The 23,634-nt window shown below is 35.6% G+C and overlaps 1 protein-coding gene across 1 annotated transcript in view; it reads right to left on the reverse strand.

Moving 5' to 3' along the window:
• Window positions 1–295: 295 nt before the first annotated feature.
• LOC134753476 (homeobox protein DBX1) overlaps window positions 296–23,634 on the reverse strand; it is a 54,322-nt gene continuing 30,983 nt past the window's right edge. Inside the window, exons 5-6 of the mRNA XM_063689352.1 lie at window positions 1,513–1,726; window positions 296–408 (exon numbers count right to left, since the gene is read on the reverse strand). Of these exons, the coding sequence (XP_063545422.1) occupies window positions 296–408; window positions 1,513–1,726 (327 nt within the window). The remainder of the gene's footprint in view (window positions 409–1,512; window positions 1,727–23,634) is intronic.

Below are 23,634 nucleotides of genomic sequence, written 5' to 3' on the forward strand. Positions count from 1 at the left end.
GCGATCGTGGCCCAAAATGGTCTCGCCGGAAGATCAGCGCTGACTTTCGGGTCAGTATTATGCTGAGGCGAGACCATTTCGTGGTAAATTTTAACTCTTACCTAAGTATTTTATGAATGCTTTTAGTTTTAGTTATACTTTTGTATGTAATTTTAGTTTTAATCACGAATAAAACATTTGATTCTGATTCTGATTCTGAGATGTATAATCCTCTTAAACAATCACATTAATGAATAGTTCTAGCCTATTCTATATACAGCTACCATCGATGTAATGACAGCTACGTATAAACACGTCATGTCACGTTGATCTCCTCGTCGCTGGCGCTATCGCTGTCAAAATCCTCCGCCTCATCCATTGGTTGGAACGGCTCGCGGTAGAACGGGGCCGCCATTTTATCTTCGTAACCTGTAAAAATATCTTCTTTTAGATTTTTTTTCTATAACATGTTTTTGGAATTGGATGTAACGCTGCATCTTACGTAAGCGACACATCGCGAACGCGAAGCGGCGTGGCGCGGGTTAACGGTTTTACCGCTTAACCTCGGGTTAGTGGGATGGTGCAAGTGGGTGATAAAAAACATAGGACACTAAATATAGCTTCTGGCTGCGACTTCGTCGGCTTCGAATCTGTAGGTAATCCAAGACTCGGCTTAGGCTTAGCTATTCGGTTTAACGGTTTAAGCGTGAAAAAGTAACGGAAAGAAAGACAGACATGGATTAGTAGGGAAGTAGGTTTTTTTGCATAACTTTGTCATATAAACTAAATTCACATATTCCGTGACCTTCATAAAATGTAAAATTTCCTTCTCGAAGATACAAATCTTCGTGAAAAATACAGCTGTCAATGGTGCCATAGACAATATCTTAATTTATTCTGTGACCATAGAAATTCCGACGGTGAATATCTGTAAATAAATCAGCCCTTGTGTGGTGCCTAAGTGCGCCCTAAACAATAAAACTATGTCCCATGGCAAATCACCACTAGTCCGCGCTCTTCAATATATTAACGCGCTCCTCGCATCAGCACCGGAATGTGATGTATTTGCAAGCAGTTGGATGGATCTGTGTAAAGAGTGTATGAAGTTCTGTGATAGGATGGATAAACGTGAATCTTCTGTTTTGTATTAGTTTTTCATTTTTGCATTTGTACCTACTGTTTGTCCTCTACTTAAGACCGTATAATATACCTAGTCTGTATAGGGACCGTGCGCGTTGGAGGGTCTGCCATCTTGTGGCCTGAATCGGAACCATAAACATCATATGTACATTGACAATTCACGCCAAAGCAAGTGCTGCACTCTTGTGGACTACTTTGGAAGCATAAACTACACATTTACGCCTCGCGCCAAAAATCTGACGTCTCCTGTGCTGCCTACAGTTTATGCACGCTCCCTATAATACTGTCTGTTTTAAATTTCACAGTGTATTAGTTCGCTGTAATGCTGTGTAATTTATCGCAAAAAAAAACAGGGAAGCCAGACACGGCCAGGCACAAACTGTCAGGACTCGCCTCTAAACTCCCCAGAAGTGCTGGCGAACATCTTCTTATCCTCATCCTCAGGTACCGGAGACATCTTCTGCTTGTCCACTTCAGCGTCAGACAGGTCCGGGTGAGGGTTGTTCTTGTTCGGCAGCGTCTGCTCTCTGGAGCCGCCAGACGCCAGCAGCTCCCTCTCTTTGGAGTTACGCCACTTCATGCGACGATTTTGGAACCAGATTTTGACCTGAGGAAAAAAAATACTTCATTTTTGATACAAGCTTTTATCAGACTGTACTTTTCTAACAGGCAACTAATAAAGAGACAATCCTAACGAACCCAAACGTAATTCGGTTGGGTTGTTTTATCACAGAGTTCCTATGACCACCTCCTTCCCTGTGTTCATCATCAGATCAGCTCGATGTTACCATAATATTGCATTGTCACCCAACTTACATATGTAGGTACATGAATTTTAAATCGATCGAATACTGGGAAGTGGGTCTAATTTAGGTTGCAAGATTTGATCAGAACATACATACTTAACATTGCAAGTTAAATAAAAGCTTGTAAAAATGGTAAAAATCTGAAGCATCCAGAATTTATTATTGTTATTTGTACGGTTAACAACATTTTTTGTGTCATAAACGTATCCATACTAATATTATAAATGCGAAAGTCTGTCTGTCTGTCTTTCTGTCTGTGTGTTCCCTCTTCACGCTTAAACCGCTGAATCGATTTAGATGAAATTTGGCATAGAGATAGGTTGAGTCCCTGAGAAGGACATAGGATAGTTTTTATCCCGAAAATCATCCCTTAAGAAAGTAAAAAGCGGGGTGGAATTGAGATAATTAATGAAGTGCCTGCTAATTTGTGTGCATAATATGCTTAAATTGAATAATTGTTATGAGAATTTTTCCAGGCGCTATACTTACTTTAGCTGCTGTTACTAAGTCCACGCAGACGAAGTCGCGGGCAAAAGCTAGTGCTTATATAAATGTTTGGTGGACTACTTGCTCAAATTGTTTTTTTTTTTTTTATAATTGGGGGACAGATACAACAACACAGTTTTCATTATTAGAAGAAAAAACATTAATCAGGAGGCATTTCAATAAGCAGAACATAAATCCCGGTTTTACCCTATATTGACACGTTAGAAGAATATACTCGTATTTATTAAAACCTTTATCAATAGGAAGTACGTACACTTTATTACTTAAGTCATTCATACTTTAAAAAAAACTTTTGTTATTATTCTTATACTACCTTTTGCCCACGACTTTGTCTGCGTGGACTTAGTAACCCCAGCAAGAGTAAGAATAGCGCCTGGAGAAAGTCTTATAGCAATTATTCAATTTGAGCATATTATGCACACAAATTAGCAGACACTTCATTAATTATCTCAATTCCACCCCGCTTTTTACTTTCTTAAGGGATGATTTGAATGAAAAAGTATCCTATGTCCTTCTCAGGGACTCAACCTATCTCTATGCCAAATTTCATCTAAATCCATTCAGCGGTTTAAGCGTGAAGAGCGAACACACAGACAGACAGACAGACAGACTTTCGCATTTATAATATTAGTATGGATAGTATGGATATGGGTTTTTGTTTAAATTAGTTTTAAATAATTAAACAAAGAAAAAGTAACAAATGCTTATGTTACTACACTCTTTATTATTTTTTTGGGAGCTTCTTGGGAAAAAAAATCTTAAATCCGAACTTTATTCAACCAAGACCGTTACCGTTAACTCATCAGAAGCAATCCATCTTTTCGGAAGTATGTGTAACATGCCTTTTTAACGTCTTTATCAGAAACACTAATGACCTCCGGAAATCAATTATAAACGCGATTTCACGATCGTTCCATATTTAAAACTGACAAATGGCTCAAAATTTCAAATATCGAACATCTATCAATAACTGATTGGCTACGCCAATCGGCGAGCACTATTCGTCATTCGGAAATCAAATTTGTTTTTTTAACGATTTCGCGCCGTTTTCGATGAAAAAAAGTTTGTCTATGGCGAAAGTGACGTGTCATTTAATAGTGTGTGCAGTGATTCATCATTGCGCGCGGGCGTGAAAGCATCTGTCCGTGAATGGACCGCAATTTCAACAATATCTCGATGATAGGGAGTAAAACGATTGTCTATAAAACGATATTATCATTATTGGACATTGGAACTTTGGAACGGTTACATTTTTATTTTACTGTTTCAAATCAAGGATATTCATGGAGATTTAAAGGAAAAAATAAATAAAGTGCGGTATGCTGTACTAAACTTTTGCAGGAGTCAGCAATACGCAATAGATAATTCTTAGGTTATATGACGTCTATAGGCTACGGTGACCGCTTACGTGGTGGTGGTGATGGGTACTATTTTAATATAAAATAAGATAAAGTAGGTAAAGTTTAATGTTTTCGTTTTAGTCTTTTTTATGAGTTGATGATGATAATGATGATTGGAGCCCTTACGTGTCCCACTGCTGGGCATGAGTTAAATGATCAAAATGGGGTTGGCAACTGTCAAAGGTTTGCAGAGATGGCGCCATCATAGCTTAGCATTGCCCCTTTTTCTATGAGATTTGGCTTAAAAGGCTGGCATCCAGGGCATTAAAAAAACAAAAATTTGACACAATGAGGGCTAACGCGTATGAATTCGCCGCTACGGGCGCTAGTGTAGATGGTGGTCTTTTCCATAGTTCGAAATGTCAAATGTCACTTGTCACTTCAATGACTGACAGCTGTTCTTTAGTCTTTTGGACCACCATCAACAGAGGCGCCAACTGGTGAGCAAAAAAACGATAGCCCTCATTCTAGGGATTGACAGGGCAAGCTATGCTGGCGCCATCTGCTAAACACTTCGACCGGCCAACCCCATTACCTAAGCACTTTCTTTTTCGTGTGTCTTACTCCTTATAAAAATATTTTCACGATATCGCAAACTACTTTTTCAAACGGCTGCCAGTTTAAATAGTACAAAAAAAAATCTATTGCCACACCTAGTAAACGTCATAATATATTTTCATTTAAATTTGACAATAGTGATGACAATTGATGACATGGCCACACTTTGTCATTGCAAATGACATGCAGAGTTAGCGTGATCCGACTCTAGTGGGCGTAGAATTATACAAAAATATTCTACGTAAGTAACCAAAACATTTACGGTAATAATTTTCCTAAACAATAAACTCAAATCCATATTACTAATTCAATACACCGACTTCAATAAATCACATTCATTATAACCCTTAACAATATATTTTCCATTAAACCCGTATTTTTCTAAAAAAAAACAACGACAATCCCGCCAAAACGTATTTTTTTCGGGGCACAGGCGACCACGCCTTCAACCATCAATAAACGCGCCGTCAGCAACACAATGCGTGGACACGGGTGTTGTTCCAAAAAACTGTTAGATTTTTGCCACCATAGATTTGTATTTCGAAATGGGATTTCGATTTACGTTAATGTGATTTTTTTAGTTAGATTTGCGATAATGCACACACTCGCACAGATGTCATTGATGGTGATTAATATTATACCTTTTTACAGCTAAGTTTTTTTAACGGGCTTGCAATTTTAAGGTTAAGAAACGATACAAATCTGTCCCAACTTCCCAAGCATTACATAAACAGGAGACACAAAACTGCTTAAGTTTGACTTTTCATTTTGCTTTAAAATAAATGGCGCCATACCCACTGCCCATAACTAAAATCAAATCGTTTTAATTTGTTAATTATGATAAAACCGTCGTCATTAAAGACGTCGAAAATATAAAAGACGAATAGGATATTCAACTTTTAACGCGCAAAGTGGTACAAATTGTAAAGGGGTCGGTGAAATATCAAAAATACTCCAAATGTTCTCTTAAATGTCGCCTGATTGGTGCTATACCTACTAGTTCTTAATCGAGAAGGGTTAAGTCAAATAACAACATTTTACACAACCCCCAACAGTATCCGTCCGTCGAAAAGTACCCGGCGGCGATCTGACGCACCAATTACAGCTGTCAGAAACACGCTACTGTCAAATTGCAGTCAGTCTGACCCTCGTGACGACTACCGATTTGTGTTACTAGTCTTGGGCTCTATAAATCTCACGGTCATCGCACGCGACATTTGTACTTCTTCTTTCAAAATTTTGTCATGTCATGCACTTTACAGCAATGGAAACTTAGTCTTAGACTAAAACAAACATTGATATAGTAGCGGCACCAATCATGGAACATTAAAGATATTTTTTTGAGTATTTTTTATTTTTTACCGACGGGGTCCCTTTGTTTGACATAATTATTGAAAGTCATAATTCTGAAACCGTTAACTTTTCAGGATTTTCCTCAGGTTATCCTTTGCCTATAGATAGGTTAGGTTAGGTTAGATATATGATAATATGACAATCATATCATTACATTATGACTTTTAATAATTATGACATAATTATTGAAAGACTGACATTTGACAAACATTGACATTGTCAAACAATAGAGACCCTTCACCGACACCTGCAAAATTTCTACCGTTAAAGTTGAATTTTCTATTCGTCCTTTATGTTTTTCATGTATTTAACAATGGATACTGCAATTGGTTTCAATATTATCAAAGATAGATATAACTCCGTAATAGATGGATACAGTCTAAGGAAAAAACGTGCCTCGAAAATCACGAAAATTTGATTCTCGATCAGATGGCGCCACTAGTTTTGGCCAACTCTCGTATAGAGGGCGTTGACTGTTTCGTTTGTTATTTATAATTTTAACGCATACCAGTGAAAGAACATGGGTCAAAATCATATAAAAATAATTAATACAAATAAAAAATCATTTATCCATATTTAAATACATTTTAACGTATTTTTATAAATCTTCATTTTTAGTTTTAAAGTATGTCGATAGATGGCAGTGAATTTACAGTGGTTACAAAATTTACTATGACAGTACCGCTCTATCTTATTATATCCTCATTGATATTATTAACAAATTATTTTTGCTCCAGTCATGGGATGTATGGCGCCATTAAATTTAAAACTAAGTAACAAAAATCAATGAAAAATTAAACTTAAGGATCTCTATGGCTCTAGTCTATGGTATAATGTTGCCAGTGTTTAAAAACTGATGATAAATACTTATTTTACAGGATTTGTTTATACCATCCCATTAGGCCCCATAAGCACGAGAGCTTAAAAAGCGTTGCGTGTGAGACGCACCCATAAGTAAGAGCGAGAAAGCGATATCTCTTTCTCGCTCTTACTTATGGGTGCGTCACACGCAACGCTTTTTAGGCTCTCGTGCGTATGGGGCCTTACCGTGCCAGTTCCAGTATGAGGTGGTACTCTAGCTACTAAAACACTAGATGTAAGCACCAACCAAAACCAATTCTTTAATTAAATGATAACGAATTCCTCGAATAAGATTTGAAATTTGAAACTAAGTATTTTAACGTTTAAAACAGCTAGATACCTATTCAATAAATTGTTTGCCCTCCATTATTTATGCATCTTACATTTTAATGAGTCCAAACTTTGGCAATATTTTGCGAGCCGAAGTTCTTTCATCGCTAGAACTTTCGGTTTCACAGCTGATACTCAAATATTCAATGAGGCCGATTTTATAATAATTATAACAAACAAATTTCTATTCCAAAAATCTAAATAGGTATATAATAAATCATTATTATAAGTATCAGTGCGCCGACCTCGCACTCAGTCATGACATGTGACTATGTTTTATTGGAAAAAGGTAAGAATTTTACCGCAATCTCTATCACCTGATGGTAAAAGTGCCGATGCAGTCTAGGATGAAACATGCTTACCTAAAAGATATCTATTCACTCTCGATTTAAGTAGACGCAAGTTATAGTGGACTGGGAATAGATTAATATAAGTAATCATTGATTTGTCACAACAAGTCACAATAATAAATCATTATAATTTGGGGCATTTTCTATGAAACGGGACCTTATTGTCGATGGCGCTTACGCCGCACAGCATCGCACGGCATTGTATTTATACCGAAGCATCGTTTATAATGACGTAAGCGCCATCGACAATAAGGTCCCTTTTTATAAAAAATACCACATTTTTACGATCAACCCGTTCAACTATCATGACATTTTAATTTTAAATATATCGCGGTTATGTTTTGATTACACACAATTAAAATGTAAAAAAACCAAATAGTTACAGTTAAAATGACAAACAAAATATAGCCGGTCAAACAACATTGTCAGTAGAAAAAGGCATGAAATTCAACTTTTCTATGGAACGATTACCCTTCGCGCCTACATTTTTTAAATTTGCCGCTTTTTCCTACTGACGGAAATGGCTTGACATAGTTTATAATTTACTCTTAGATAATAACAATATGTAGGCTGAATGTTTTATTTATTTTTAGTTTTAGTTTTTAAGTTTTATAAGTTAGTTATTTCAGACCTAGATATACCTCATGTCATTTAAGTATTTTTATTAAGCCGAATGTTGGACAAAAAATGTGTACGTTTGCAAGTTGTCTCAATGACAAAAATTTGCATTTGAATAAAAGTCAACCCAAATCACCGAAGGGTTACGCAAATAAAACTATTTAAATTTAAACAATTGTACACGTATACAATTACACAACGAATTTGAATGTCAAAAATTAATTTAAAAAAATAAACTATTTGACTATGGTAAACAAAACATGGTGGGCTGTCAATCATGATGTAAAAACTCCCGCCAAAAAACCGCGGCAAAATAAATAAATTCAACATTCGGAATTGGAACGCCGTGAATGTAAACAGGCTCCGTTTGAATATTCATTACAAATATGAATATTTCAAATTTCGAACCAGACCGTCCGAAAATTAGATTCATTGGTTGCGTGGACTGTGATGGAATCTCGTGTTTATTGGCATGAATTTAATGCCTATTTTGCTGTGCGTACCTATTTCGCGGCATCGATTATAGGAAGTACCCACAGATGGCATAATACTATACAGGTAGAAATAACCCTTTTAATATAAACGAAAACTTATTCGCAACCGCCATTGAAGTCGCAAGTTCAAAGCAAATATGGATTTATTTAAATTAATTAAATCAGGATCAGGTGAATTTAATTAGTATGTCTGTTTGTACTAAATATTTACAAAAAAATATATACCTGAATGCTTTAGATACCTTGCCTTTTAGACAATCTACTATCTCTAAATAAAATAAAAAGAAAATTTGGGGATAATCTTAAACAGATCATCCTAGCACCGAACTAACCTATATTAAAAAAAAATATATATTTATTTCGGACAGTAGAATCTAACAGGTGCGTGGTAGTAGGTACTTACATATAGTCTGGAAAACCAATTTTGTCAATAGCAAAAGGCGGAAATTTTGGAAAATATTAGTCGGTCTCCCATAAAAAATTTGAATTTCGTTCCTTATTCTGACAAATTAGTGTTCCAGACTATACAGCATAAAAGACAATCTTGCATAGACATTTTTGCAACGTTTTGTACCTTAGCTATGCCCGTCGGGTCCTCAGTAATCAATTATATCTGACCGCGCGACAACGCGTGCTGCAGCTGACGCGGGCCCTTTTTAGGGTCCCCTGGGGTCCCACACAACTATTACCGACTATACAAACACTGTTTAGTATACTTGAAGGTAAAGTTATATTACAGTGTTAATAGCGATATAAGTGCGGATGGTATGAAGCTTTATGAAACTAGATTTATAATATAGTAATGGCATCAATTATGACACATTTAAGAGAAAATTTGGAGTATTTTTGACATTTTAAAATCAAAATCAAAATCAAAATTTATTTATTTGTAAACATAGGTTAAATATAGGTCTTATACAATAATTTATGTTTCACTATGTTTTGCCATTTAGCATACAAATATAACCAAGGAGAGATGGAGCATGCACTAATTATAACATATGTCAAACGAAAGTAATATGTTAAATGTCAAACAAAATAAGAGTGTACTTAAAACTAAAACAACTTAAATTCAAAATATGTCGAGTAAATATTCCATTATCGAATAGTATGCTTTTTGTACCAAAAAGTCATACAGGCATTTCTTAAATTCACCGATACATGTATTACATAATTTCTACTGCTTTGCACGTTAAAAGTTGAATGTCCTATTCGTCTTCTATGTTTTCGACTTGTTTAATGAAATATACTGCAATTGGTTGCAACATAATTAATAAATTAAGTCCATGTTTTTTTCTCCAGTCATGGGCAGTAATGGCGCCATTTATTTTAAAGCAAACAGAAAATAATGAAACGGCAAACTTAAGCAGCTCTATGACTCTTGTTTATGGTAAAATGTTGCCAGTGTTTAAAAACTGATGGTAAATTCTTATTGAATTTAAACTGTTGTGAGACATGTACTAACATTAAATAATTTCACGATTTAGACTCACTTGTTTTAGTCACTCGCGCGTAAATACTTATTTTACAGGATTTGTGGTAACCTTCTTATTATTGGTGCCAAAAATATTTCTTCTATTATTTTTTATATTAAACCCAACCACAAGAAACTTGAAGGAACTGTCATTCGATGTCAGTTCGTTTTTTTAACATTAGATAGAAGCATAGACATAGTATATACAAGTAGTTATAGACGCGCCACCGAGCGACCGGGGGTAAGAGAAAGAATATTCATATAAAATTTAGGCAGCATAGGATTTTTTCTCTTTCACTCTTATAAATTTCGGTATTTCGCCATCGCCTCCTACCTATGATGCCACCCAGTCGGTGATAAGGACAAAGCATGGCACTATTTTCTCTTTCTTCTTATAGGAATCGCAATAAGACTATCTTTCTCTATCAAAGAGTGTCAGGCCCTTGGATAGAAGATAGGAAAGCGATCTTGATGTCTTTTATTAAAAATCACTTTTGAAAATTAAGTCACAGAGCAAATATATTACAATTACAAATCATATACGATCTTTTACATTCTTTTGCTTTCATAACTAATATAGTTGGTGAAGCAAATCTTGTCAGTAGAAAAAGGCGGCAAATTTAAAAAATGTAGGCGCGAAGGAATATCGTCCCATAGAAAATTTTAATTTCGTGCCTTTTTCTACTGACAAGATTTGCTTGACCGACTATATTAACTAATTTTTTAAAAGCGTTTTACAATATTTTTCAATAAAAAGACATGTCAAGATTGTTTTTTTTTCTAATATTAAAAAAACGGTAAATAAATTGCAACGTCAATATTGACTTAGTCGTCAAATATCGGTGAAATGTCGATATGTCCCACCCCTAACAGGGGTGAGTCGCTTGGAATTAATTACTGACACTGTGATACGTATTTTGTCGTCAATTTGTATTCAATTATCGCCGTTAGACATTTATATAGATACGCAAAATTGTAGTTTTTTTTACTCGTTTTAATCAATACATCCTTAAGACTCTAAGAACAAATTAAATTATGTTCTATGAAAATATTTTAATTTGTGTTTTTTCAAGTAGACACACTACTATTTAAACTATAAATTGAAATAAATGTCATATAGGAAGGAAAAAATGACCAAAGCCTCCAGTGTCCAGAGCTGGAATAGAACCAGCGTCCCCCGTTTACCGGACAGGTGCCTGAACCGCTCAGCTATGCGGTCACGGCAAGGGTCGAAATTTCCAAGTATATGACATCGTTAAGAGTCCGCAGCAAGCTAGGCCGGATTTCACCCTCCGATACAAACGGAGTTTCGTTCTCATTTTAAAACTACGTGTTGAATTATAAATGAAACTTTGCACATATAATGACATGAGGTATATCCAGGTCTGTAATTAGTTTATATAGCTCCAGTTTATAAAACAAACGAAATAGAGCAAAAACAAGTTTTCTATGAAAAACTTAAATTCGCTGTATTTTTAGGGTTCTGTACCCAAAGGGTAAAAACGGAACCCCATTACTAAGACTCCGCTGTCCGTCTGTCCGTCCGTCTGTCCATCTGTCTGTCTGTCACCAGGCTGTATCTCATGAACCGTGATAGCTAGACAGTTGAAATTTTCACAGATGATGTATTATTCTGTTGCCGCTATAACAACAAATACTAAAAACAGAATAATATAAAAATTGTACGGAACCCTTCGTGCGCGAGTCCGACTCGCACTTGACCGGTTTTTTTACTATGGTATCTGAAGGTCTGGCAAAAAAGAGTAGAATTTAAAAAGTGGCAACACTGTAGTGTCGTCCCGTTTTTCTTAGATTGATTTGAAAGGGACGACACTAATTTCTACTCTTTTTTGCCAGACTGTACATACACTATTTACAGACGTAGATATACCTTATCCTATTGTAAGTACAAAGTTTCAGAGCAATCTAGCTAGTCGTTTTAAAATGAGAGCGTAACTATACTACGTTTGTATGGAGAACCGAACTTGCCGAAGACCCTTAAGTCCTTGAGCTTCCCATATTGAATATTCTAGTACACCTCGCCTTGAGGGATAAAGCCACAAGCTGCCCTCGCCGATTAGGGCTAAAGCGCTTCACACTTTACTTAATTCAGTAACTGACGACAGGGACGCAGCAATACGTAGAAGTGAGATGCAGATATCTCTACCGTATCGTCCGTGTCTAACGTGTCTGCGTCCCTGTCGTCAGTTACTGAATTAAGTAAAGTGTGTGAACTATGAAGGCTTTTAGAACGCACTGCGATTAATTTCTTGCGGTTTCAGTCTAATTTCTTGCGGTTTCAGTCTTTTAAGTGCGTGCGCTTATAGGGCCCTCCACGGGAGTGTGGAGCCTCGCGTTCGCGGCTTCGCGCCGCGATTCGCGCATTAGTGTGGAGGGCCCTTATGAAGCATGCCGTACGTTACACTTTTTGCGGTTTCAAAAAAATAATCGCAGTGCGTTCTCAGCCTTAAAGCGAAAAATAACCCTGTATTAGGGTACAGTCGCCATCAGATATATCGGAGCGCCCGCGGTGCTCACAAATATCTGAACACGCCTCTATTGTCAAGGCGTTAGAGTTCATGTTCAGATATTTTTGAGGGCCTCGGCCGCTTCGATATATATGATGGTGACTGTACATCTAGTAAACGATTTTAATATATCAAACGGATAAATTAAAAGTAAAGTAATGACCAATATTATTTTAAGGAACCGCGAAAATAGAGGCTTCGTGAATTTAAAGCTTAAAAATGCCTCGTTTGTATATTTTTGTTGTAAGAATTCATTAAGAAAAAATAATCTTCGAAAGAATACGTTTTTTATTAGGGTTCCGTACCCAAAGGGTAAAAACGGGACCCTATTACCTTAGTAAAACTCTAGTCCTTAACTCCGCTGTCTGTCTGTCCGTCTCTCACCAGGCTGTATCTCATGAAAGTCATGAATCGTGATAGCTAGACAGTTGAAATTTTCACAGATAACAACAAATACTAAAAACAGAATAAAATAAATATTTAAGTGGGGCTCCCATACACCAAACGTGTTTTTTTGCCGTTTTTTGCGCAATGGCACGGAACCCTTCGTGCGCGAGTCCGACTCGCATTTGGCCGGTTTTTTATTTATTTAAATGTTATATTTATAGGTAAGTCATTGGGTTTCCGATAATGAATATTCTAGTACACTTCGCCTTAAGGGATGGAGCTCGGGAGCTCCCCTTGCCGATTAGGGCTAATCTGAAGGCACGAAGTAAAAATCACCCTTCAGGGACCCGAGGGTGCAGAGTTAGAGAAGGATAGACATGACAATATAAAAAAACCGGCCAAGTGCGAGTCGGACTCACACACGAAGGGTTCCGTACCATTAACTATAAAAACGGTCACCCATCCAAGTACTGACCCCGCCCGACGTTGCTTAACTTCGGTCAAAAATCACGTTTGTTGTATGGGAGCCCCACTTAAATCTCTATTTTATTCTGTTTTTAGTATTTGTTGTTATAGCGGCAACCGAAATACATCATCTGTGAAAATTTACAGCCTCGGAAATGTACAGCCTGGTGACAGACAGACAGACGGACAGACAGACGGACAGCGGAGTCTTAGTAATAGGGTCCCGTTTTTACCCTTTGGGTACGGAGCCCTAAAAAAAGCGTTTATTTCGGACAAGATATCCATAAACTTATATATAAATAACAAAACAAAATCAGTATACAAAGATAAATCACAACAAATTAAATAATTTTTAGTTTCAACTTTTTTCAATCACATATAGTTGGTCAAACCAAATTGGCAGTAAATAAGAACAAAAAAACTATACTCATCCTTTTCTTTCGGGTGCTAGTACTAATGTAAGATAAAGACAGTATGATTCTCTCTGTCTATGTTTAAAATGAGACAGTCCTTTGACAAACTATATTTAATACGTAAATAGGCCCTTGCACAATAAAAAAATATCTATAATACATATAAATGTATTTATATTATTACAGATTTTTTTAAATATGTCTATGATCGAACTGATGACTTGCCAAGTATTTAAGACAACCTAATTTATTCAAGAAAATATTTTTTTACTGAAATATGTATTATAGATTTTTTTTTAAATAAGAAATTTTATTTAGGCCCCACGTTGGGCGCCACTGTAAGGTTTGAGTTTTTAAAATAAATGTGACATTTTCAACCAAAAGGTACCACATTGTCGCTTGTCAATAAGGTTGATTTCAAATTGAAGCTGTATATAAATAGCGCCTTATTGACAACCAACAATAAGTACCCTTTTGATTGGAAATGGCACAGATACAGTTAGCCAGTTACTCTTTTAGCAGCAATTTTTTAATTTAGGTAGGTACGTCGGTGGCAAACAATCATACAACTTAATAAGCAGTCACCGTAGCCTATGGACGCCTGCAAGTCCAGAGGTGCATGACGACCCTTTAAAAATCTGACTGATATTTTCATTCAACATAAAAACACAATATATCACCCCCGTCCTGTCTACCCATCGCAAACGGAGCCCTATAATTATTTCACGTCAAATGCAACCGGCAAGACGGGCTCCCTCGGACGATTATAACCGCTTAGCAAACTTGAGCGAGGGGGCCTAGTCAAGGTAACAATCGTAAGTACATCGACAAACGATAAACGAAAAGAAAATAGTTATTTGTGCAACGAGAGAGGAAAGTTGGTTTTTCTTGCGAGTGTTTATTTTGAGTCCAGAGAAAGCGAAAGATTCTATAATTGGATTGGAGCGTAGCGAGGGACTCAAAAACACGAGATGTAAAATAACTTTGCTCGCACACATAATCTTTCACCGTGAGAACATATTAAAGGTTAAAATGTATGTCGAATTACATAAAAAAAAATTGTAATAAAAGTATGAAGTGGCAGTTCGTGGCCTTCACTAAATTAAAAAGCTACTTTGTTTCACTCCCTGGAGTAAGGAAAGTCGCAATTTCTTCACTCCCTGGAGTGAAGAAAGTAGGCTTGTTCGAGCTGCTGAGGTGAGGCAAAGATCCACTTCGAGTCGCTGAGTCAGCGTAAACAAACAAACATCGACAAACCAAACCAAAAGTCACGTGACTATTTCCATACTTAACTTTCAATTGGCGTTTTCCATCGACTACTGACATCTTGGCCCGCTCAGAGCCTACCCTGGAAGCCCCGATGACCTGTTCTCACTTACCTCTGACGCAGCCCAATGGCTGAGAACCTTGGATATTAACCTGTGACATACCTGTTATATTTTCGATTTATTTGTGACTTATTATGCCATTCGATTAAATAAAAATCTTGGCTAGCCCCCCCTAGGCTGGTTGCTCAAGTTCGCCCAAGAATCCCAAGATGATAGAAAGCGCTAATACAGGGAGTTTATTTAGTCACCTGCAATAATTTACGGAGTGAATAATGTGAATATATAGGTATAGGTCATACTGAGCAACTTTTACTATGGGACCAACCCAGAAATCGCGAAAAAAAATAATTGGCTGTTACATTTTGGCTGTCTGACCTTGACATTTTCTATGGGAGAGAAGTCACTACGCAGAGTAACGGTGGTTAGAATTTGTCATTTATTGCTTACATGTACATTGATGCATAGAAATACAACCTGTATATTCAGTCCGTAAATTATTGCAGGTGACTAAATAACACCCTTATAATAAAGTTACATTGCGGTTTTGGTCGATCGACTGGACCAAGGGAAATTAAATGTTAATTATTAATATAGTTATGGTGGCAACACTGGCGACAACAACGACTCCTGCGTAATGCATACAAATAAAATACAAAAGATGGGTTTTCCAATCCTATACCGTGATAAAAGTGTTTAGTTTAGTATAAATACGTAACACAATTGTGGACAAATAAATAACTTGCTTCGATATTGACTTATAGTGAAATCTCAAAGTGTCATAACCTCAACAAACTCTTGGAACGATTATTGTGTATATAAAAACAATAATAACTTAAACCAGTGTAGAAAGTGAACTTTTTTCAACGTTTTATTCAGTTGTAATCTTACAATGTATACAACAAAGCTAAATAGACAATAAATATTGATATTAATACCGTTAAGTTTTCAAAACAATAAGTGACGCCAAAGTGATGCGTAGAAGTCAATGACCTTTTAGTGTTTACTATTCCTGCTTATTTTGACCAGGGCTCGGAACCGAAGCCGCAACTAGTTTTTTCACAGTATATACTGGATTAACGACCGACACTTACCTAATAAAAATGGCGCCACTGGATAAAAAATGTGCAGGTTGTGGAAGTATAATAGCTGAAGGTGATAGATGCTATTTACAATGTTGGAAATGTAAAGAGGCTTCATGTCTACAGTGTGCTAATGCAGAAAAGAGGTTCTTTAGCACAATGAGCCCAAATCGCAAAGCAACATGGATGTGCGTAAGTTGTAAAAGTAAGCTCCCGAAAGGCGACAATATTAACATACCGGTGAGGCCGACGCGTTTGCAAGCTCTCAAAACACCTCCTTCGAGTACAAGAAATAAGACTTACAAAACTATGAATTTAAGACCAAAGCCACCAGCTACAGTTAAAGCAATGTATAACTCCCAGTCGAGAAATAGCGAGTCTACTGATACTAGCATGCTAGGTGACACTTTAAACAGCTTGAACGTATCGCAATCTTCGGAATTGGACACGGCTGATGGTAGTACTCTTACTATGGACGCTCTCAGCAAATTATTAGAGCAGAAACTGACATCACATCATCAGACTACTATTTCAGAATTGAAATCAATTATTCAAACAGAAGTATGTGCAGCAATAACATCATTTAAATTAGAAATAACCCAAAAAACTAATGAGCTATCTAAAGAGCAAAAACAGATAAACGAAAACATAAGTAACTTAAGCCAAAAAATTTACTTACTAGAAAATGATAATCTGAAGTTACAGTCCGAAATACGTGATTTACAAAATAAGACACATCACAACCTGAACGCTGACCCAAACACCCAACTGCAACACCTTGAAACCGAGCTATCCTCATTGAAAAAGCAAACTGATTTATTAGAAGAACATCTGAAACACCCCAAGTCATACGCTGATGCTACTAAAGAATATTTGAACTATACAAACTCAACCACTTATATACAATCTGAAGGAATTAGTAAGATAAACCCGAAAAATACCTCAGACAACTCTAAGAAAATAGTACTCTACGGCCTGGGAGAAATTTGGAGCGAAACAGAGCCAGAGCTTCTCAACAGAGTACTACATCTATTTTACGACTTTTACGGCATGGATCTCACGGGATATATAGATGACTTATATAGAATAGGACGAGCAACATCGAAAAGACCATTAGTGATCGAATTACTTAGCAAAAGGACAAAGAAGCAAATCTTAGATAATGTAGGATACTTACAGCGTACAGGACTGCATATATCAGAGTTCCTAGATACCGAAAGCTTGCACTTAAGACAAACATTAAGGCTAAGGCTACAAGAAGCAAGGCAAAACGGAAAGAAAGCAGTGATACGGAACAATAGACTTATTATTAATGGTCGAGACGTTACGGAGCAGACAACTAGGCATCTATCAACGCAACAAAACGAACCGAAACCCGTACTTGCGCATGCAGCACCGTTATCGCAAGCCGTACAGAGAGGTGCCCAAAACCTGAGCGTGCAGCCTCCGGACTGTAGATCTTCAACCCCAATTGCATCGAGTTCAAATAATTTTCGTCCCTAAACCAAGTCAATTAGAAGTACTTTTCCAGAATATGTGTAGCATTAGTAATAAGTTACATTTAGTAGAGGCTGTGATAGATGATAAACCTAATTTACATGTATTATGTATATCCGAGACATGGATAACTACGTCTAAGATTAGTTTATTGCATATTGAAGGCTATAATTTATCTAGTTACTTCTGTAGAACAAATTACGAAGCTGGAGGTGTATGTATCCTTGTTCGGGAAGATATAGAATATATAAAATTAGCAGATGTTAACAAATTATCAATTGAATATATATTTGAAACTTGTGCCATAGAAATACCAAAATCTAATATGATAATAATTGTTATTTACTGGCCAAATAGTGTGAGAAGTCCTGACATATTTTTTGAAAAATTAGAGCAACTTTTACATTTAATAGAGACAAAACATAAAAATAAAAACGTCATTATAGGCGGAGATCTAAACATAGACGTTCTCAGTAAGTCGAATTTATCTAAAAACCTTATAAACCTTATGTTAACCTTTAACTACAAACAACACGTAAATGAACCAACTCGAGTCTCGAAAAACACAGCCAAATGCTTGGATATTGTATTTACTAATTTTGATGCCGATAGCTTTAAAGTAAATGTTGATGAACTTGGTCTCTCAGACCACAAAAGTGTGTCTATAATAGTGCCCAATGCAATACAAAAGATTGGACATAACCCTAATGAATATAGGCAATTTAAGCGTTTGTTTACAGAGGAAAACACTCAGTCATTAAAAACAGAATTACAGAAGGTTAATTGGTGCTCTATCCTCTCACCACAGTTTACAGTTGATGAAAATTATAATAAATTCAATAATAAATTAACTATGTTACTAAACAAATGTATCCCAAAAAAGGTAATTAAATTTAAAGTTAACTCTAAAAGACAATGGCTAACACAAGGAATTAAGAAATCTTGCCTACATAAAAGATTATTAAAGAACATTATCGTCCAAACAAATGACCCGATATTAATTAAATTCTCAGAAACGTATGCAAAAACATTAAAGCAAAGTGTCATGATAGCTAAAAAAATTTATAATCAGAAGAGAATAAATATGTCAAATAATAAAATCAGAACTGTGTGGAAAATCATAAAAGAACAGGCAAAAAAACCCCAACTACAATCAAAATGTAAAAAAAATGTTTCGATTAAAATAGACGGCAAACAAATAGACGCACCACTAACCGTAGCAAACACTTTTAATGATTATTTTACTTCTATAGGGCTTAATATGAACAATAACCAACCTTGTGGTCGCCCGGTACTTAATCCCACTTGCAACACCCTTTTTCTATCACCTGTGACTCACATAGAAGTTGAAAAAAGCATTAAAAAAATAAAAAATAAGTACAGCTTTGGTATAGACGAAATTTCACCATCGCTAGTTAAAAAATGTGCCAACGAACTTATCCTACCCCTGACATTTTTAATCAATCAATCCTTCTCAACAGGAAAATTCCCCGACGCCTTGAAAATAGCGATTGTTAAACCAGTTCCAAAATCGGGAGACTTGACTGACCCTGGCCAATACCGGCCCATCGCTCTGTTGCCGACGATTTCAAAAATCTTTGAAATGGTAATGGCTAAACGCCTGTCAGCTTTCTGTGATAAATACGAGATATTCGACGATAGTCAATTTGGTTTCAGGAAGAAAAGGTGTACAATATTAACTATTAATAAAGTTATGCATGAAATTATTGGCGTTATTGACAGTAATAGATATGCATTTGGGCTTTTACTTGATATGAGCAAAGCCTATGACCGAGTACAACATAATATTCTCCTAAATAAATTGTATGGCATAGGAATCCGTGGAACAACTCATGACTGGTTCAAATCATACTTGACAAACAGAATACAGTATGTAGAAATAGAATATTTTAACAAAACAACTAACTCTCTTTTAAAAACATTTTCACAAAAAAGACAAATCACAGGTTCTATTCCTCAGGGCAGTGTTTTAGGCTGCATCCTATTCTTAATCTACATTAACGATCTGGCAAAAATAATAAATACCGAATATACAAAATGTTTCCTATATGCCGATGATATATCTATAGTATTCTCTTGTTCAAACAGTAACAATCTAACTCATAAGTTAAATAATATTTTTGATACCGTAATTCAATGGCTCAGCGATCATAATCTACAACTAAACCTAAAAAAGACAAATTTAATTCAATTTCGACCCCATCAACGAACCCCATTAAATTTTGATTTCACTTACCTAGATACCCAAATTCAACCAATAAAGCACTGCAATCTCCTCGGCATAGTCATTGACGAGAATATCAATTGGAAAATGCATATAGATAAAATTAGCTTGAAAATATCATGCTTTGCTTATGCCCTCAGAAATATTAAAAAAACCACAGGGTTAAAAACGGCTCTTAGTGCTTATCATGCATTTACCCAGACATGGCTCCAATACGGGATCAATTTGTGGGGTAATAGCACAAATAGTGCAGATTTATTCATATTACAAAAAAGGTGTATTAGAATATTAAGTAATATAAAAAACCAAGAAAGCTGCCGACCGTACTTTAAAAAATTTAATATTTTAACTCTACCATCCCTCTATATATTAGAAACATGTAAATTTGTAAGAAAACATCCTGACCTATATTTAAAAGCTAAAGATCGTCATAATACTTGTACCTTAAATTTAAGACACCAAAACAAAATAGCCCTTCCCGCCAGTAACTTACAAATAAGTAATAAGAGCCCCTATAATATGTCAATAAGAATTTTCAATAGTCTCCCAAAGGAAATAGCGGGAGAGCAAAAATATGATAAATTTGTTAACTGCTTGAAAAATTATTTAACGAGTAATTGTTTTTATTCTATACAAGAATATTTTGATTGTAATAAATACCATAAATAGACATATAAGTAATACATAGCTTAGATAGGTATAACTTTTGTGTAATGTTATCTCTGTGTTTAATTTACATATATATTAGTTTAGAGTAGATAGATAAAATTGCAATACCCTTACAGGGTGTCATGTTGTGATACATTATCGATTAAGAACATCTGTAATTTTACCAATGTGAAAGCAATAAACATATTATTATTATTACATATTATTTCAGGGAAAATAACCTTCGTAAAAATGTTAGGTTATGTGTCAAACGCTAACAAAATCTGTCCCCAGGTAGCAAAATGACGTCAGCGACGTCTTAATGACGGCATTATTACGTCATAATGACGTCGCTGACGTCATTATGACGTATAAATGCTACTGGGGTCATATTTTGTTTACATTATTTGCAAGTTCTATTGACAACGACTTTATTTAAAGAGTTTTATAGAAAGAAAGAAAGAAAATACATTTATTTAACATCATAAACATTGGACAAAACTTTGAAGAACACATAAAACAATTAGATGCGTTTAAATGTTAAATTAAATTTAAATTTAAATGTTCATTTAAATCCTCACAGGATCCCCACTCAGCATAATGCCACGGGAAGCTATGACGCTGATTTTCAGTGGGTCTTCTTCTTCCTACCCTTATCCCACGTCATGTGGGGTCGGCACAACATGTTTTTCTCTTCCATTCTCCTCTATCTTTCGTCACCTCAGCACTCACTCCTTTCTTTCTCATATCCTCTTTTACACAATCCATCCATCGCTTTTTGGGTCTACCATACGCTCTCCGTCCATCAACATTCATCCCTAACATTATTTTGCCTATATGGCATTCATCCCTCCTCATCACATGCCCATACCACGCTAACCTACTACTTCTTATCTTCTCCGTTACTGGTGCTACTTTCAAACTGCCCCTAATATACTCATTCTTAATCCGATCCTTCCTCGTCACTCCACACATCCATCTCAACATTCTCATTTCCGCTGCGTGCACTCTTCTTTCATCCGTCACTTTCGTCGCCCAGCATTCTGATCCATACATTACAACAGGTCTCACGATCTGATTTTCAGTGGGTACCTGACTTAAATCTAAACTACAACTAAACTATAGTTGGTCAAACCAAATTGGCAGTAAATAAGAACAAAAAAACTATACTCATCCTTTTCTTTCGGGTGCTAGTACTAGTGTAAGATAAAGATAGTATGATTCTCTCTGTCTATGTTTGAAATAAGACAGTCCTTTGACAAACTATAAAACTAAACGAGTTTATGGACTGCCCACACTATGCAAGCAATGTGAACGCGCCCCTCATTCGATTTACAAATTAAACTGAGATAATCTGTAATGTTGGCCAAACTGCGGGGGAATTTATATTGTGGCTGAATTGGGATTTTATTCTTAAACGATTCGGGTTTCGAGTGCTTATTATTGGATATAATTGGTTAAAGATATGATTTAATTCAATTATACTTATAATAAGGCGAGCTATGCTTATTGCTTAATCCGATTTTTGGAATTTAAAATTTTCAATAGTTAGGTAATTATGCCCGAATAGTTTTTAAATATAAAAACTACGTGATTAGTGATGGTCTACTATAAATCGGCATATATTAATAACAAACCTACCACAATATAATTTCTAAAAATTCAATTAAGTTTTTAAATATATTACGGTATCTATTAAGTTTTAGTTTATAATTTAGTTTTGATTTATTGATATAAATAAGTTCGTTTCTATTAAGTAGGTACCATTAAGTAGCGACAATATTAAAAGGTGAAATATTTTAAAAATTAACACAATTGTATATTGTACCAACAAGTTGAACGTAGTGATTATTTGTGGCTTTCCATCAGAAAAGAGTCCTTATGTAAGTATATGGAGCATACAGACCCTTTTCTGATAAAGTTGTGTTGCTCTTTAGAATCTTTTATTAGGTAGGTAGTCAGATTTAATTGTATAGGTAATCTAGGTTTTACTTACATACAATAAAAATGCCTAATATTGTATATACAGTCAATGAGGATATAATAAGATAGAGCGGTACTGTCATAGTAAATTTTGTAACCACTGTAAATTCACTGCCATCTATCGACATACTTTAAAACTAAAAATGAAGATTTATAAAAATACGTTAAAATGTATTTAAATATGGATAAATGATTTTTTATTTGTATTAATTATTTTTATATGATTTTGACCCATGTTCTTTCACTGGTATGCGTTAAAATTATAAATAACAAACGAAACAGTCAACGCCCTCTATACGAGAGTTGGCCAAAACTAGTGGCGCCATCTGATCGAGAATCAAATTTCCGTGATTTTCGAGGCACGTTTTTTCCTTAGACTGTATCCATCTATTACGGAGTTATATCTATCTTTGATACAGTGGAATCCGTTTATTATGACTCCGCTTATACTGACCAACCGCTTATTATGACGTAATTACTGTGAGAAGTTTGGTTTTCATATAAAATTCTTTGTGACAAAGTTGGATAAAATGACTTCGCTTATGACAAACTGCTTACTATGATCTATAAATCCTATTTTCATGAAATTATGTCCGGTTATACTGAAATGGACGGAAGACATCATCTCGGTAGCAGGCACAGAATGGTTAAAGGTTAAAGACAGCCCAAGATAGAGACAAATGGAGAAAGTGTAAGGAGGCTTTTACCCAAAAGGGATCTACATCAGACTAAATTGAAAATATGTAGTAATTTTGCAATGTGATGTGGAAATAAAAAAGCTTTTTTATTATTTTTATTATATTATTTATACTGACACCTTAGTCTGACCTGTATGGCTACCATCAGTTTAGCACTGACATAAACGCCATCGAGAACGTAATTTACTTTATATGCATCTCGCTCGCACTAATATTTTAGTACGAGCGAGATGCATAGAAAGTAAATTACGTTCTCGATGGCGTTTATGTCAGTGCCAAACCAAAGATAGATATAACTCCGTAATAGATGGATACAGTCTAAGGAAAAAACGTGCCTCGAAAATCAAGAAAATTTGATTCTCGTTCAGAGGGCGCTACTAGTTTTGGCCTACAGTCGTATAGATGGCGTTGACGGTTTCGTGTGTTATTTAACAATTTTAACGCATATCAGTGAAAGAACATGGGTCAAAATCATAAAAATAATTAATGCAAA

Source organism: Cydia strobilella, chromosome 27, assembly GCF_947568885.1.
Source record: "Cydia strobilella chromosome 27, ilCydStro3.1, whole genome shotgun sequence".
NCBI classification, from domain to species: domain Eukaryota; kingdom Metazoa; phylum Arthropoda; class Insecta; order Lepidoptera; family Tortricidae; genus Cydia; species Cydia strobilella.